The 15,185-nt window shown below is 44.2% G+C and overlaps 1 protein-coding gene across 1 annotated transcript; it reads left to right on the forward strand.

Moving 5' to 3' along the window:
• Positions 1-288: 288 nt before the first annotated feature.
• LOC307212609 (glutathione S-transferase A4-like) lies at positions 289-14,029 on the forward strand. Its single transcript, XM_079970137.1, has 7 exons — positions 289-541; positions 6,774-6,881; positions 7,106-7,157; positions 10,123-10,255; positions 11,023-11,164; positions 12,109-12,240; positions 13,714-14,029. Exons 2-7 carry the CDS (start codon positions 6,795-6,797, stop codon positions 13,837-13,839), a joined length of 672 nt encoding a protein of 223 aa, XP_079826263.1. The 5' UTR covers positions 289-541; positions 6,774-6,794; the 3' UTR covers positions 13,840-14,029.
• The last annotated feature ends 1,156 nt before the right edge of the window (positions 14,030-15,185 follow it).

A 15,185-nucleotide genomic window follows, 5' to 3' on the forward strand; every position in this document is an offset into this window, starting at 1 on the left:
CATGTGGACCAGATAATGCACTACCACCACTGAACAAGAGCTGTTCCTCTTTGCCACTCCTAAGAGGGTATTTTCAGATGTCAATGTAAGTACTTTTCCCATAATTTCATTGGTGTCGTTTTCTACCCCATACGAAAATAGTAACAGGGCGTAATCCTGTGATATAATATTGTGGTCAGTGCAGCAATGGAACAAATCATGTGCTTTTCATGTGAAAATAAATGATCTGAGCATTATTATTTTTTTTAAAACAACAACCCATGCCTGTCATCAGGGATTTGGGTGAAGAGAACATGAAGGGTGTTTCACGCATGACGCAGCAGGAAGCGTCTGGCACCATATTTATACCTGGCAGGAAGCCACAGGTCCTTTCAGTCTGATAATAGTATAGAAGGTGTAGCTTTGGCATTTTAAAATTGAATGGTAAGAGTGGAAAGAGACTTCACCAGAGTAGCTGGAATTTCCTAGGCTGTAGGACTTTTTAAGGCACAATTTCTTTCTGTGTGGAGAAAGAGATCGGATAAAGCAAGTCTTTGCAAAAGGTTAGTACTGGATGTTTGAAGTAAGTGACTTTTTCAACCTTAGCATGTGCAGTTCTATACAGGTCTACCGCAAAGTAAGCTCCATTGCAGCCAATGGAACCCAGTGTGGATATAGGATTGCAGTTTAAGATACTTTAAATTATCTGCTGTGTGGGTTACGAGTTAAATATTAACTTCAAAAAGCTACTTGGAGCAATGCAATGATTTTTTTGCAGTTTGCTGACTTTGAAGTGCGTTTGCAGAACTTTGACACAAGGAAAGAGGGGAGAATTAATTGTATTTTAATCTAAGAAAGCAGGGCAAGTGGAAATAAAGCATGGGGCGGATTAGCCAGGGCAAAGAGTGAAAGCACAGGATGAGGGAGAGGAAGGGAAGATAAAGAGTGGTTGAAATTCAGCTGGATGAAAGCAAAGAGAAGGGGCTTGGGCATGAAATGTGATTCAGAATGGCATGTTTTGCTTTGAAGCAAAGCCACAGGTCAGAGAGGAATGTTCTCTCTTGGTGTGTGAAGGGGGATTTCATATGGTTTTCTGTTGCTGGAGGGAGTGGAAACATTGTTGGAGCTCTTATAGAAGAAAGACATTGCTGAAAAAAGCCAGTTTGGAACAGACTACAATCATTTTAAGGGACGCCGGTGGCGCTGTGGGTTAAACCACAGAGCCTAGGACTTGCTGATCAGAAGGTCAGCAGTTCGAATCCCCGCGACAGGGTGAGCTCCTGTTGCTCGGTCCCTGCTTCTGCCAACCTAGCAGTTCGAAAGCACCTCCGGGTGCAAGTAGATAAATAGGTACCGCTCCAGCGGGAAGGTAAACGGCGTTTCCATGCACTGCTCTGGTTCGCCAGAAGCAGCTTAGTCATGATGGCCACATGACCCAGAAGCTGTACGCCGGCTCCCTCGGCCAGTAAGGCAAGATGAGCGTCGCAACCCCAGAGTCGGTCACGACTGGACCTAATAGTCAGAGGTCCCTTTACCTTTACCATCATTTTATGGGGGCGAAATAAAGGCTGTAAAAAACCCACAACATACTTTTCTGGGAATAAGCACCATTGAATTCTGTGGCACTTGTTTCTGAATAGGACTTGGCTGCATAAGACAGGAATCCCTAAGCACACTTTCCTGGAAGTGAGTGACACTGAGTTTCATGGGACTTGCTTCCAGGGAAACATGCATAGGATTGAGTTCCCATGTCACCATTTTAATATTATTATGCACCATTATTTTAAAACTATTGCAAAATGTCCTTAAATTTAGGATTGCTTTATGCATACAACAACACCTGTTGATTTGATGTCTGTACAGCTTGCAATAAATAAATAAGAAAGAATATGTTTATTTTCTGCATACAGTGGTACTTTGGATTAAGCACTTAATTCGTTCCAGAGGTCCGTACTTAACCTGAAACTGTTCTTAACCTGAAGCAGCACTTTAGCTAATGGGGCCTCCTGCTGCTGCCGCGCCGCCAGAGCCCGATTTCTGTTCTTATCCTGAAGCAAAATTCTTAACCTGAAGCAATATTTCTGGGTTAACGGAGTCTGTAACCTGAAGCGTATGTAACCTGAAGCGTATGTAACCCGAGGTACCACTGTACTGTTAAATGCAGATAATACAAGAATGGAACATGTGCAGTTTTGGAATTTTTAATGCAAGCCAAAACAGCTCATGACCCCCCCAAGAACAACTTGGCTCACCCCTCAAAGCAATACCCTTTCCTCCTTTCAGTTGGCCCCAGCTGCAAATTTTCATGGTCCACCCAACCACCCATCTGGGTCCAGCTGCAAACCTCTGAATCTCATGATCTGCCAAGAAAGCATCAGCATGTGAAAACAGCTAAAGGCGAGGGAGTATTTCTTTAAGTTGAAATAACTAGATGACCTCAATGAAACAAACTTTACATGTAAAGGAATGACAATGCTCACAATTTTGCAGCTGCTGTACTGGATTTGGACCTTAACAAGTCCTAAACTGCCTGCAGGGGGACTGTTTGCATTGCTTTTTCACTTACAATTACATTTAACCTTCCTGTTGTGCTGTGGATTTCATTCCAGTCTTAAACGATGCGCTGCCTGGGCATGTAGAGCTGGTAAAAGCTTTTGAACTGTGACATGTTTGCAGAACAGTGATCTCGTTCATTCATTTTTGAGAGCATTGGAAATCTTGGTGTTTGCTTTAGATTAAGTTTTCATCAGCCTTTGAGCATTAATACCTGTGACTCAGCCTCGGTTGACTTGCTTCATAGTAACTCCAAAGCCGCTGTTCTTTTCTCCCTCCAGTGTTCTCCTTTGTGTCAGGTATAAAAAGCAAGATGATGTGGCTTAGACATAATGATATTGAGCTGAGAAACCACCCTAGTCATATTGTGTTTGTAAGCAGCGTTTAAAGCAGAGTTTCCCAGCTCAGACACCAAGGGAACGTTGTTTAACCTGTCAATATATAAGCACTGAAGGCAAACATGTGAAGAGAGGAAGGGAGGAGGAAATGCACATTGCACATGCACACTGCTCATTCTCGAGCCAGTAAACAATGGTTTGTTGTTTCTTTGTCGTTTGAACTTGGTTTAGTGGGATGGGGACTCAACTGAGGGTGCAGTCAGATGTGGGGAATGCTGCATTTGTTTTCCTGATTATAAGGCTAACACTCCTCTCCCAAATTCTAAGGTTCCATTTATACTGCATTACCTATTGTGTTGGACGCGGGTGGCGCTGTGGGTTAAACCACAGAGCCTAGGGCTTGCCGAGGTGAGCTCCTGTTGCTCAGTCCCTGCTCATGCCAACCTAGCAGCTCGAAAGCACGTCAAAGTGCAAGTAGATAAATAGGTACCGCTCCGGCAGGAAGGTAAACGGCGTTTCCGTGCACTGCTCTGGTTCACCAGAAGCGGCTTAGTCATGCTGGTCACATGACCCGGAAGCTGAACGCCGGCTCCCTCGGCCAATAAAGCAAGATGAGCGCCGCAACCCCAGAGTCGGTCACGACTGGACCTAATGGTCAGGGGTCCCTTTACCTTTACCTTACCTATTGTGTTGCGCAACTGGCTTTTTGATTAAGATACCACCATTAAATTTTAAATGGGGCGGGGGCAGTGGCGTAGCGTGGGTTGTCAGCACCCGGGGCAAGGCAAGTAATTTGCACCCCCTAACCTGTGGATTTGCGCCCCCTAACCCTAACCCCCAGATGTTGCGGCCGGTGCGGCCGGCCCCCCCTGCACCCCCCACGCTACGCCACTGGGCGGGGGACAACTGTATCCCAGAATACTGCCTCAAATTTCATCCCATGAAATTACAACACAAAACTCCAGCAATTTTCTGAGTCAACAGGGTTGTAAATGGTTTGTTTCTGGAAGAAAATAACACAGAAGTGAGCACTGAACTTTACGCCTTTACGCCCTGTGAACGATAATGTAAAATGTGGAAGTTATCAGGTAAGGAAATGATGGGGAAACATAATAAATTGCTGTCTGAATGGAGATCAAGTTCCGTCCTGACCTACTTATGATAATTTAGAACCTCTAATCCATGGGTAGGCAAACTAAGGCCTGGGACCCGGATCCGGCCCAGTCGCCTTCTAAATCCAGCCTGCGGATGATCCAGGAATCAGCATGTTTTTACATGAGTAGAATGTGTCCTTTTATTCAAAATGCATCTCTGGGTTATTTGTGGGGCATAGGAATTTCTTGAATTTTATTTTATTTTTCAAAATATAGTCCAGCCCCCCACAAGGTCTGAGTGACAGTGGACAGGCCCCCTGCTGAAAACGTTTGCTGACCCCTGCTCTAATCTCAGCGGCATAGCGTGGGTTGTCAGCACCCGGGGCAAGGCAAGTAATTTGCACCCCCTAACCCGGGGCAAGGCAAGTAATTTGCGCCCCTAACCCCTAACCTGCCGCCGCTGCCAGCTTCTTCTTGCTGCTGCCTGGGCTGGTCGGGTGTTGTTCTCTCCCACGCTCAGCGCTGCGCTGGGCGGCCGCTGCACTGTCCCTCCCCCAGATAGTCCCTCCCTCGCTCTCTCTCCGCTCCACTCCGCACCGCACCGCACGCCTGGCACCCTCCCCCTCCACAGTGGGCGGCGACCCGGCAGCTCGGATCAGATTCGCACAGCCAGCACTGCAGTGAGAGAGAGTGAGTGAGCCAGGTAGGGGCAGAGAGCTGCGAGTGCGAGCGCCCCCCCCCCAATGTTGCACCCGGTGCGGCTGGCCCCCCCTGCACCCCCCACACTACGCCACTGTCTAATCTGAACCAGCCTTCACCAATCCGACGCCCTCCAGATATTGTTTGACTCCAATTCCATCATCCCTGGCCTTTTTTTCATGCTGACTGGATCTGATCAGAGTCATTGTCCGAAACATGTGGGAAGAACAGATCTAATCCATACAATTCTAGTTCTTTCCATAAATTTGTGAGCATCGTTAGCATAAAGAATATAAACAAGGGATTGAATTATAATAAATGTGACAGAAAACCATGCCACAATTTCAGACCCAACAATATCTACCTATGGAGCCCATTTCAACGCTGATGAGTTTGTAGGTTATTATGGCTAATGCCTTTTGAAATTTTGCGCTTGGGCACCAATATAAGATATTATTTATTCCATAAAATTTATACACCATTTGATTGTAAAAAAATTGTTTACAGGAAATTGTTTACAAGAAAAAAAGAACAAGAATATCAAGGAAAAAATTACAGCTGTACTTTAAATCCTACAAAAGTTAAACTACTAAAATGGATTGGAATTATCTCAACTTGCTAAGCATCTGAGTAAAGGTAAAAGGACCCCTGACCATTAGGTCCAGTCGTGACCGACTCTGGGGTTGCGGCGCTCATCTTGCTTTATTGGCCGAGGGAGCCAGCGTACAGCTTCCGGGTCATGTAGCCAGCATGACTAAGCCGCTTCTGGCGAACCAGAGCAGCGCACAGAAACGCCGTTTACCTTCCCACCGGAGTGGTACCTATTTATCTACTTGCACTTTGAGGTGCTTTTGAACTGCTAGGTTGGCAGGAGCAGGGACTGAGCAACGGGAGCTCACCCTGTCGTGGGGATTTGAACCGCCAACCTTCTGATCGGCAAGTCCTAGGCTCTGTGGTTTAACCCACAGTGCCACCCGTGTTCCTGGGTAGGCTTGTCTAAACAAGAATGCTTTTAGCAGGCACTGAAAAGTGTACAATAAAGGTGTCTGCTTGAACTCAATAGACAGGGAGTTCCAAAGTGTAGTTGTTCCTAAAATATTACCAAGTTCTTACAAATGCAGAAGGAGTATTGTGTGGCACCTGTAATAGTGCTTGAGTGGGCACTTGTTGAGTAAGGCGATCTTGTAAGTAAACTGGTCCTAAGTTGTTAAGGGCTTTGTATACTAATAGTAACACCTTGAACCTGGCCCAGTTGCAAATTGGCAACGAGTGCAGATATCTGAGGGCAGGTGTTATGTGCTCACAAGGCCTCCTTCCTGTCAGCAATCATGCTGCAGCATTCTTCACTAACTCCAGCTTCTGGATCAAGTGTGAGGGAAGCTCCACATAGAGCACATTGCAGTAATCCAGCCTTGAAATAACCGGCGCATTAACTACTGTGGCAAGACTTTCCCAGTCCAGGAAGGGCTGTCACTGTTGAACCAGTCTCAGCTGGTAAAGGCTATGATGTGCACAAGGAAATGGTAACTTGAAACACGCACTATTCAGAGGCACTAATTTTAGGCATCTGAATTTTGCATTCAGGTTTTTATATCTGAAAACAAACATCAAGTAACTGGACCTTGCTTTCCTCTGCTTTGTGTAGCTATACCCTCAGTATGCCACAGCTTGGGGGTACTGGAATAACCCCCTCCAACCTGCTAAAAAAACCTGAGTTCACTCAAGGCATTGACTGAGTGGAGGGGAAAGGTTGGGTGGGAATAATGGGAGGCATGCACAGCTGAAGGGGATGAGAAAACTAAACACCACGTAAATCACCATGAACCTAAGCATGTTTGAATTCAGATGTGTGTTTAACCGTGTACACTGGAACACAGTGTTCTCCATTTAAATGTCCTTGGGACTATAGTCCTGGGAAATCAGACAATCCTTCCGTGTCCTTTTCCTGTTGTAACCACAAGAATACTTAGCCTTTCCATCTGTGCATAATAAATATTCTTTTCGTTTTGCTCCACCTAATCAAACTTTTCAGCAAAATCATACCTGCATGGTTGTGTACACAATTTAGTTAATTAAACTTTTTCTTCTTCCCATTAAATGGCATTCATCCGGAAACCAGCAGCTTGGAAATATGTCTGGGAAACCAAAACTGACGTATTTTGAAGGCAGGGGAAGAATGGAGTCCATCAGATGGCTCTTAGCAGCAGCTGGAGTAGAGGTTGGTTGCTTATGTTTGGAAAACTCCCCTTACACCAGATTGCTTGTGAAATTTGCACTATTGTGTGCTCTGAGCTTTGAACAGGAGATTTCACAATTCACAGCTCACACTCTTAGCTATTTCTGTATCTACAGAAGAGCCAATGCAGTACCTTTATGCAATGAAAAAAACTGGCATGACATAGGAATGAAAATAACTTGATCTGTTTTTCTGTCTTTTTCCAGTTTGAAGAAACGTTTTTGAAAACAAGAGAACAGTATTTGAAGTTAATCAAAGGTAAAACTCACCAATATTTGAGTTAATCAAAGGTAAAACTCACATATATAGGTGCAAACCCATATATGCCTATTCAGAGCGGAACCCCACTAAATTCAGTGGGGCTTATGCCCAGATAAGTGAACAGCTTTTTGCTACCCATGTATCTTTTTCTCCAAAATCTGAAAATACCATTTGACATGTTTAACAAATATGCCATCTGAAACGACAGTCAAACTCCATTCATTTGTTTAAGGATAACCTTGCAGGTGGCTTGCATGTCCAACTAAATCTGAGCAAATGCCTGAAGCTTTACTTATAACCTGGATTTAAGGCTGTTGACAAGGGGGTTAAATTGATTGTAACTGCGCTATCAATGCTAAGTCTTTATCAGCATATGTGGTGCAGCTATGATCAGTTAAACCACTAAGAATAAGCTTAAATCTTCCAGGTTATAAATGGCTTAAATCTAGGTTGTTAAGTGGATTGTTTGCTCAGATTTAGCTAGATGGCCAAACTACAAGATTGTCCTTGGAGAGATTAGTGGAGTTCAACTGACTTTCCAGATGACATGCTGACAAAGGGTACATGAGCAGCAAAAGCTACCATGGATGGTTGTTTCCTGGCACCTTGCATTGCTTATTTTCCTTACTGTGGGCAACTCATGCATGCATCTGAGTTTTTATATTGAATGTTGGTGCTGTAGGTGCAGACAATGTTTCATGAGAACATTCATCTATAGATAACATGCAGTGAGGAATGCACAGAGATTGCTGTTGTTTCTCACAACTGTTTGACTCTTATGTCACTATTTTTATTTCAGCTAGAAGTAGGTATGTGGCTGAACTCTTGGGCTAGCTAGACAGTTGTTGAGTTTTTTTGAGAGCTGAAGGTAGTTTGAGAGAGACCTCAGCATCCATGGGTCTGCACACACACACTTCTTTTGTCCCACTATTGTTACCTCTGGTCAAACAGGTTTTGCATGTTTTTCTGAAACCACAAAATGTTTACCAAAGGCAAAAGTGGAATGCCCACATGCAAGAAGCAGCAAAAGAAGCAGAATCTTTCTTTTGTCCAGCCAAGGGTGTTTTCACACATAAAGCACAAGTCATGCTGTTGCCTCTTCTGCTCCTGAATGTCCCACATATAAAATATAAAATGTAAAATCTATATTGGTAGGAATATATTGGTAGGCATCAGGCTTGTTTACACATTTTTGTCTACTTGAAGAAGCCATGGCCCGATCTGAAAAATACAAATATTAAGGTTACAAAACTATACAAATAAAGAAAATTTGAGCTTGCAAAACAATAATTACCATGTGGTTAGGGTAGAACGACGTGTCAGTGTCCACTTATCCCCAGTGTAAATATGACATATCGGCAAAAGTTGGAAACTGGAAGATAACTATAGCATGTACGTGAAAATCGGTTTCAGATTTGAAATCAGCGTTGAAAGAACGTATAAGAACAATTGAAAAATCTCATGCAACAGAAAATGGAAAAAAAAATGTTGGAGATCTGGACGGGGGAAACATAATTAATATTCTCCCCAAAATGTGTAATATTCCTCAGTGCAAAAGATCTTTCTAATTTTATTGCATGTTACATAATCCAGGCTGCAATCCACAAGCTCTTCCTTGAAGGCAGTTTTAAATGGGCTTGAGTACCTGGGCTGTGGGATAGAATATTGTAACATGCCTCCTTGGAACAATTAGCTTTATTTTGCTTGGTGAATTCTTTGGGGGTGGTAGATTATAAACTGGCCCCAGGATCTGACATTCAAATGGCCTGAGCATGTAGAAATCTGTCCAGATTTAAAGGTGTGGTTGATTCTTGGAATGCTGCAGAACCCATGGGAAGCTGGAGGTTTGAATCATATGCAAAACAGGGCCTGGGTTAGAAAATTTACTGCTTAACAATGTTTTCGAATCCTTTCAATTATTTTAAGCATTGTTTAGCCAAAAAGGTTCCCAGAGTGGTTTACAGATCTTGAAAATAAACAAGACAATTCCTGCTCTCAGGCTAACAGTCTAAAAGATGTGACACAAAAGTAAAAAGGTGTTGGACAGAGAAGAAAATAAGCAAAAAGCTGATACCAGTTCTTAGTGCTATTAGGTAAAGATAAAGGGACCCCTGACCATTAGGTCCAGTCGTAACCGACTCTGGGGTTGCGGCACTCATCTCAGCACTTTATTGGCCGAGGGAGCCGGCATACAGCTTCCAGGTCATGTGGCCAGCATGACTAAGCTGCTTCTGGCAAAACAGAGCAGCACACGGAAACGCCGTTTACCTTCCCGCCGGAGTGGTACCTATTTATCACTTGCACTTTAACGTGCTTTTGAACTGCTAGGTTGGCAGGAGCTGGGACCGAGCAACGGGAGCTCACCCTGTCACGGGGATTCGAACCGCCAACCTTCTGATTAGCAAGCCCTAGGCTCTGTGGTTTAACCCACTAGTTTCTTCTACAAAGCCAAAAGGGGCTGGTCTCTCTGCAGACCTAACATAGGAGCCCTAGCAAAGCACTTTCTGCTATGCTGAGCTGATTTCCCCCAACTCTGCAAACTGTGTAAAGTATTGGTTGTTTTTTCTATCTCAGGTTGTGAGCTTGATGCAATCTTGCGTTAGACACTCACACAGGTGGTATCTGTGAAAGGTAGGAGAGCTTATTCAGTGAGTCGAATGTTGGACTCATTAGTCACAATAGCAGGGAGAAGTCAGCTTTTTTTCTCTGACACCGGAAGAGCCTCCAGTCTATTTGGAAGGTTGCACACACATTCCAGGCATGAGATACGTTACTAAATGATAGTATTGTCGATTGAAATTTCTCTTGGCTGTTTGCCTTCTGGCAGAAGGGGAGGCCACACGCTAGCTTTGAAAGTGCTTCACTGTGGAGGAATCTTGCCACATTTCCTTAATCTCACAGAATAACTATTTTGGAAAGATGAATGACTTTGCTTTTGCTTTTTTCCTTTGCTTTCCTAAAGATGGATACTTGCTGTTTGATCAAGTCCCTCTGGTCGAGATGGATGGACTGAAGCTGGTCCAGACCAAGGCCATCCTCAACTACATCGCGGGGAAATATAACCTCCATGGGAAGAACCTGAAAGAAAGAGCACAGTACTGTATCATGGTTTACCAAACTGTACTTGATAGCTGCATTAAAAGACTCCAGTGGCGTTAACAGTATTTGCACATGCTCACAAATTTGCATTGCCCAGGAAAGAGAAAAAAAGCTGTGAGAGGCCAAGGAAAAGATATTCTGGAAGAGTTTGGCTTCTGGTTTGGTGTCTAACTTGTTCTAACACCCATCCCATATGTGTGTTCATCCAGTGTGTTACATTTTAAGGGTGATGTCCAGTGTTGATCACACTCGGAATGGACCCACTGAAATCCATGAGCAAAAGGCCACTGATTTCAATGTTCTCCTTGTTCTTCTATGTATGACCAACCTTGGCTTTTACCCTAACATTCTACTGTTATGTGCTCTCACTTTAGAGTGCCAAGGAGCAGTATTTAGAGGTTCAGCTTCTTTTAGGATGACGGAGAGGGAACCCTGGAGGCTTATGGTGCCTTTGTAAATAATGGCATTATTTACATATCTAGGGAAGCAAACAGCCTTTCCACCAGCCAGTAGCAGCTCCCTAAGCAGCTATTTCTGCAGCTTCCTTGAAATAGCTCCTAGGTTCAGCTTATTCCACTTAGAAACTTCCAGTTCTTTCTCTCTAAGGGGGTTCAGATAACCGCTAAGCATTGAAATAATGCATGAGGATAGGTCAACAGACCACATAAGCTAGACCCACCTCCCATTTTTATGTTCCTATTTTCCCAAGAAGTTCAATCTAGCATATTATTTTTCCTTATCCATGCCTGCCTTGTCCTCACAGCATTGACATGTATGTGGAAGGAACCATGGACCTGATGGGCATGATTCTGGTGTATTCTTTCTCTCCACCTGAGCAAAAGGAGAAGCAGCTTGCTTCTGTTCTTGAAAAGGCCACTACCAGGTACTTCCCAGTCTACGAAAAGGTATGACAACAACGATTCCCATTCGTAGCTACATCAGGGATGGGGAACCCAAAGCTGAGTTACACATTACCCAGGACCAGCCTGTGCCTTCTAGATCTTTTGGACAACAATTCCCAACTGGCAGGGTATTTCAATGACCAGTCCTTACCCTCTCCTTCCTGGTCTTCAAGAGTTTATTTGCAGTGCCTTGTCCAACTTTATGTTACCAAATCAATGGCTGGACTAAATCGATGCCTAGGGTTGTCCCTTTTTTGTTTTCAACTTCATCACTTGATAAAGATTTGCATAGCTGGGAATAAATATTGCAGGAAGAGGGCTAGATTTCTCCCTCCAGGCATTCAAGTCCAAGCAGGCAGATTTTCTCAGCCTTGGCTGCCAAGTGATGGCCGTTCCACCAGGCATCGCTTCTGTCTAGTAAGTCTCCCTGTAAACTAATAGTGATCTCAATTCTTTGAGTGCTGGTTTTTACGCAGCCAAAATGGCATCACGCAGACATATGAGGGAGGTATCAGCATGCTTTGGGGAACCCCTGAGGTTTTCACAAAAACGAAAGCTCTTTAGGTGGGGGGGGGGGAACACAAAGGCAGTTTTTAAAAAAACAAAACATATTGAAACACCGAGAAGGGGCAAAGCGTGGTGTGCATGGGTTTTTTTTTGGGGGGGGGGAGCCAAAAATGAGAATGGGTGGCTGGAATCTTCTACCCTGCAAATTCTGATGATTCCCTCACAGCTGGGGGGGGGGGTTCACCTGCATTATCTCTTATTTGAGCCTGTCTCACCTGGTCCAAATATGCCTGTAAGGGAGAGGGGTGGGGAGGAAAAGCTATCAAGTTCTGCGTAGCATATATGACGTTTGAATAGAAGTCGGCCACACTTTCCCAAAATTCCCAAAACTATCAGTTTACAGCAAAATTAAAAGTACATTCTTTATTTTTGTTTTCTAGGCCCTGAAACAGCCTGGACAAGAGTTTCTCGTTGGCAATCGCCTCAGCTGGGCAGACGTACAGCTGCTTGAAGCAATCTTAATGGTAGAGGAGCTAAAAGCTGATGTTCTTGCACCCTTCCCTCAACTGCAGGTAAACGGTTGGTCGAGCGCATTGCACATAATTCTGCTCTTGTCATGTCTCAGAATGCGTCGGTTCTGACCTCTGGATTGACGTGTGTAGAATTCAACTAAGGCTAAACTTGACCCTTCTTTCTTTCTTCTTTCTCTCTTTGGTGATCACTCGTAGCCGAGTAAGATTGTCTTCCATAAACACAGTTTTAACAATGAGTCCGTAAGTGACTGTGGAGGCCAATTCTGGATCCACACGTCCTTCCACAATGGGGACATTGGTTTCTGGGTGGGAGTTGATCACGGTGTGGATTTGCCAAGCGTGCCTTCCTCTTAGCACATTTCTCTCTTGCATCCTGAGTTTGAGTGTCTTCAAAGCCCATGGCACCTTTGGTAAAGGCTGTTTTCCAACTGGAGTGCTGGCCTGCGAGCGCTCCAGTTGGAGAACAGCCTTTACCAAAAGCTTGACCCTTACACAAGGGTCATTACTATAATGATTCGCTATCTGGGCAACTGATTCCAGGAAGCTGCCTTCTAGACTGTCAGTCCATCCAACTCAGCTTTGTCTACGCCAACTGGCCAATTCTCCATAATTTCAGACAGGCGAACCTCTGAGCCCCACTTGGGGATTGAACCTGGAACCCTCTGCATACAAAGCAGAGGTTGTACCATGGATTTATGGCCCTTCCTGCTCCTTCCCTGCTCCCTCTCAGCATGTTGGATGAAGGACTCTGGGCAGGGTACAGTGACCTCTCTTTGCTCCTCTTCCTCACCCCCGCAATCTTTAGGCAATGTGCTGTGACCATGATTCATTGATTTTTACAGTGCTTGATTGTTAAAACAACAACAACAACCCTCAAAGCTGTCAACTCAGTGGTGTTGATGTGATGAAGCGAGCCAAGGGAGAAACCAAACCACTATGCCCACCTTCGCTCCCCACACTTCTCAAGTCCTGCTGATAATTTGACGCAGTGGCTCTCTGACACTGTTCTTGGCAGACTGGCAAGCCCTAAGTGCCAGTGGTGTAGCGTGGGTTGCTGGCAAGTGTTATCCCCACCCATCCTTAGGACAAATGGGAACAAGTGAATTTTTTTGGGGGGGGGTGGCAGCAGGAACATGTACTCAGGAAGATACACCCTAGGGAAGTTCCCACATAGCTCCAGCAATGTGCCCAGAGGCTTCCACTTATGCAGCTGATTGCAGCATCTGGTTTCCATATCAAAGAAGTGGACCTTTTTGCCAGATTTAGATGTTGGCACCACAGACTGGGATCCATTCAGGGGGGGAGCAGCAACCAGACCATGTGGATATTAGCTTTTTTTTTTATGGGCAGGGCAAGTCTCTCTTTCTGATGATTGCTTTATATTGACGCAATTCCTTTCAGCTTGTATTTTCAAAAATCCTTTTAAAAGGATGTTGCTCTATGCTCAAGAAGCTATTCTGTTGCTTACGGGGGGGAAACTTCTTTGTTTTATTTGTTCATCTTTTGCTCTAGGCTTTCAAAGCAAGGGTAAGCAATCTTCCCACTATAAAGAAATTCCTGCAGCCTGGAAGCCAAAGGAAACCGCCCCCTGATGATGCATATGTCGCAACTGTGCGTGAAGTTTTCGCGAGTGAATAAGAAGCATTGCATCAGATTTTTAAGTCACTATGACTGCTGAAAACCAGTGGGCCTGTAAATTAAATGATTGTTACCTCTCATTAAAAAGCAAGAAGTGACAACACGGAATGTTGAGCAGATGTTGTTTCTGTGCATGGGGGTAAATTGATTTAAAGTATGTAAAGTGCTTGCATTAAAATATTCAACAAGAGTGTGTTTTCTTTTGTACTGCAAAACGACACGGCTACTTATTTATTTATTTATTTATTTATTTATTCGTGCAAATATTTATAGCTTCCCATCTAATGCATTCCTTTTACTCAGAATGGCTCACAATAGTATTTTTTTATTTTTTTATTTTTTTAAAAAAACCTTGACATCCACAATAAAACAACTATATACAGTGGTACCTCGGGTTACATACGCTTCAGGTTACGTACGCTTCAGGTTACAGACTTCGCTAACCCAGAAATAGTGCTTCAGGTTAAGAACTTCGCTTCAGAATAAGAACAGAAATTGGGCTCCAGCGGCACGGCAGCAGCAGGAGTCCCCATTAGCTAAAGTGGTGCTTCAGGTTAAGAACAGTTTCAGGTTAAGAACGGACCTCCGGAACGAATTAAGTACCGGAGGTACCACTGTATTCCAACAGTCATAAGAACAACATCAACATATTAAAATAGGGTTCACCATAGAAAACTTCATTTTTCCAGCACAGTAGAAGTGGGCGAGAACAGGAACGTGTTCAGCAACCAATGGAAAGTGGCAAGGGAGAATGTGAAAGGAACCTCATGTATTCCAGAATTTGGATGCAGCCACTCAGAAAGCCCTTTCTTTTGTCCCAGCCAGTTGTCTCTCCAGTATGGGGAGATGGCCGTTGTCTCCATGCCCTGCTTTCAGGTTTCCCATTGGCCCTTGGTTGGCCACTGAGACAGGATGCTGGGCTAGAAAGGCCTTTAGTGTGACCCAAGCAGGGCCCTTAAACAGGCTCAGATGGTCCTTCTAGTGACCTAGTCATGAGCCGTTTAGCACATCAAGGTCGTAACCAGCATTTTGAATTGTGTCTAGAAAGGAGCCAGAAGCCAATGCAGCTGTTGTGCTTCTTTGTCTGGCACAATTTCTGCAGATTATATTTTCCCTTCCTATCCCCAATATTACCTAATTACTACTGTTTATTAAATTCTAATATTCCCGAACAGGCTCTATAACAGTATCATAGCCCACAGATGCTGTATTTTGCCTTGCATGCATGGGGAGTCAGATTCTGCGAGCAGAAAATAATCCATTTGAGATGGGCTAATCTTACAGAATTTTGCAGATAAATAAAGTAAATAATAGGATAAAAAGTGTCTTGTGCATTGAGGACTAAT

The sequence above is a fragment of the Podarcis cretensis genome (genome assembly GCF_951804945.1).
Source record: "Podarcis cretensis genome assembly, chromosome: 3".
Lineage (NCBI taxonomy): Eukaryota > Metazoa > Chordata > Lepidosauria > Squamata > Lacertidae > Podarcis > Podarcis cretensis.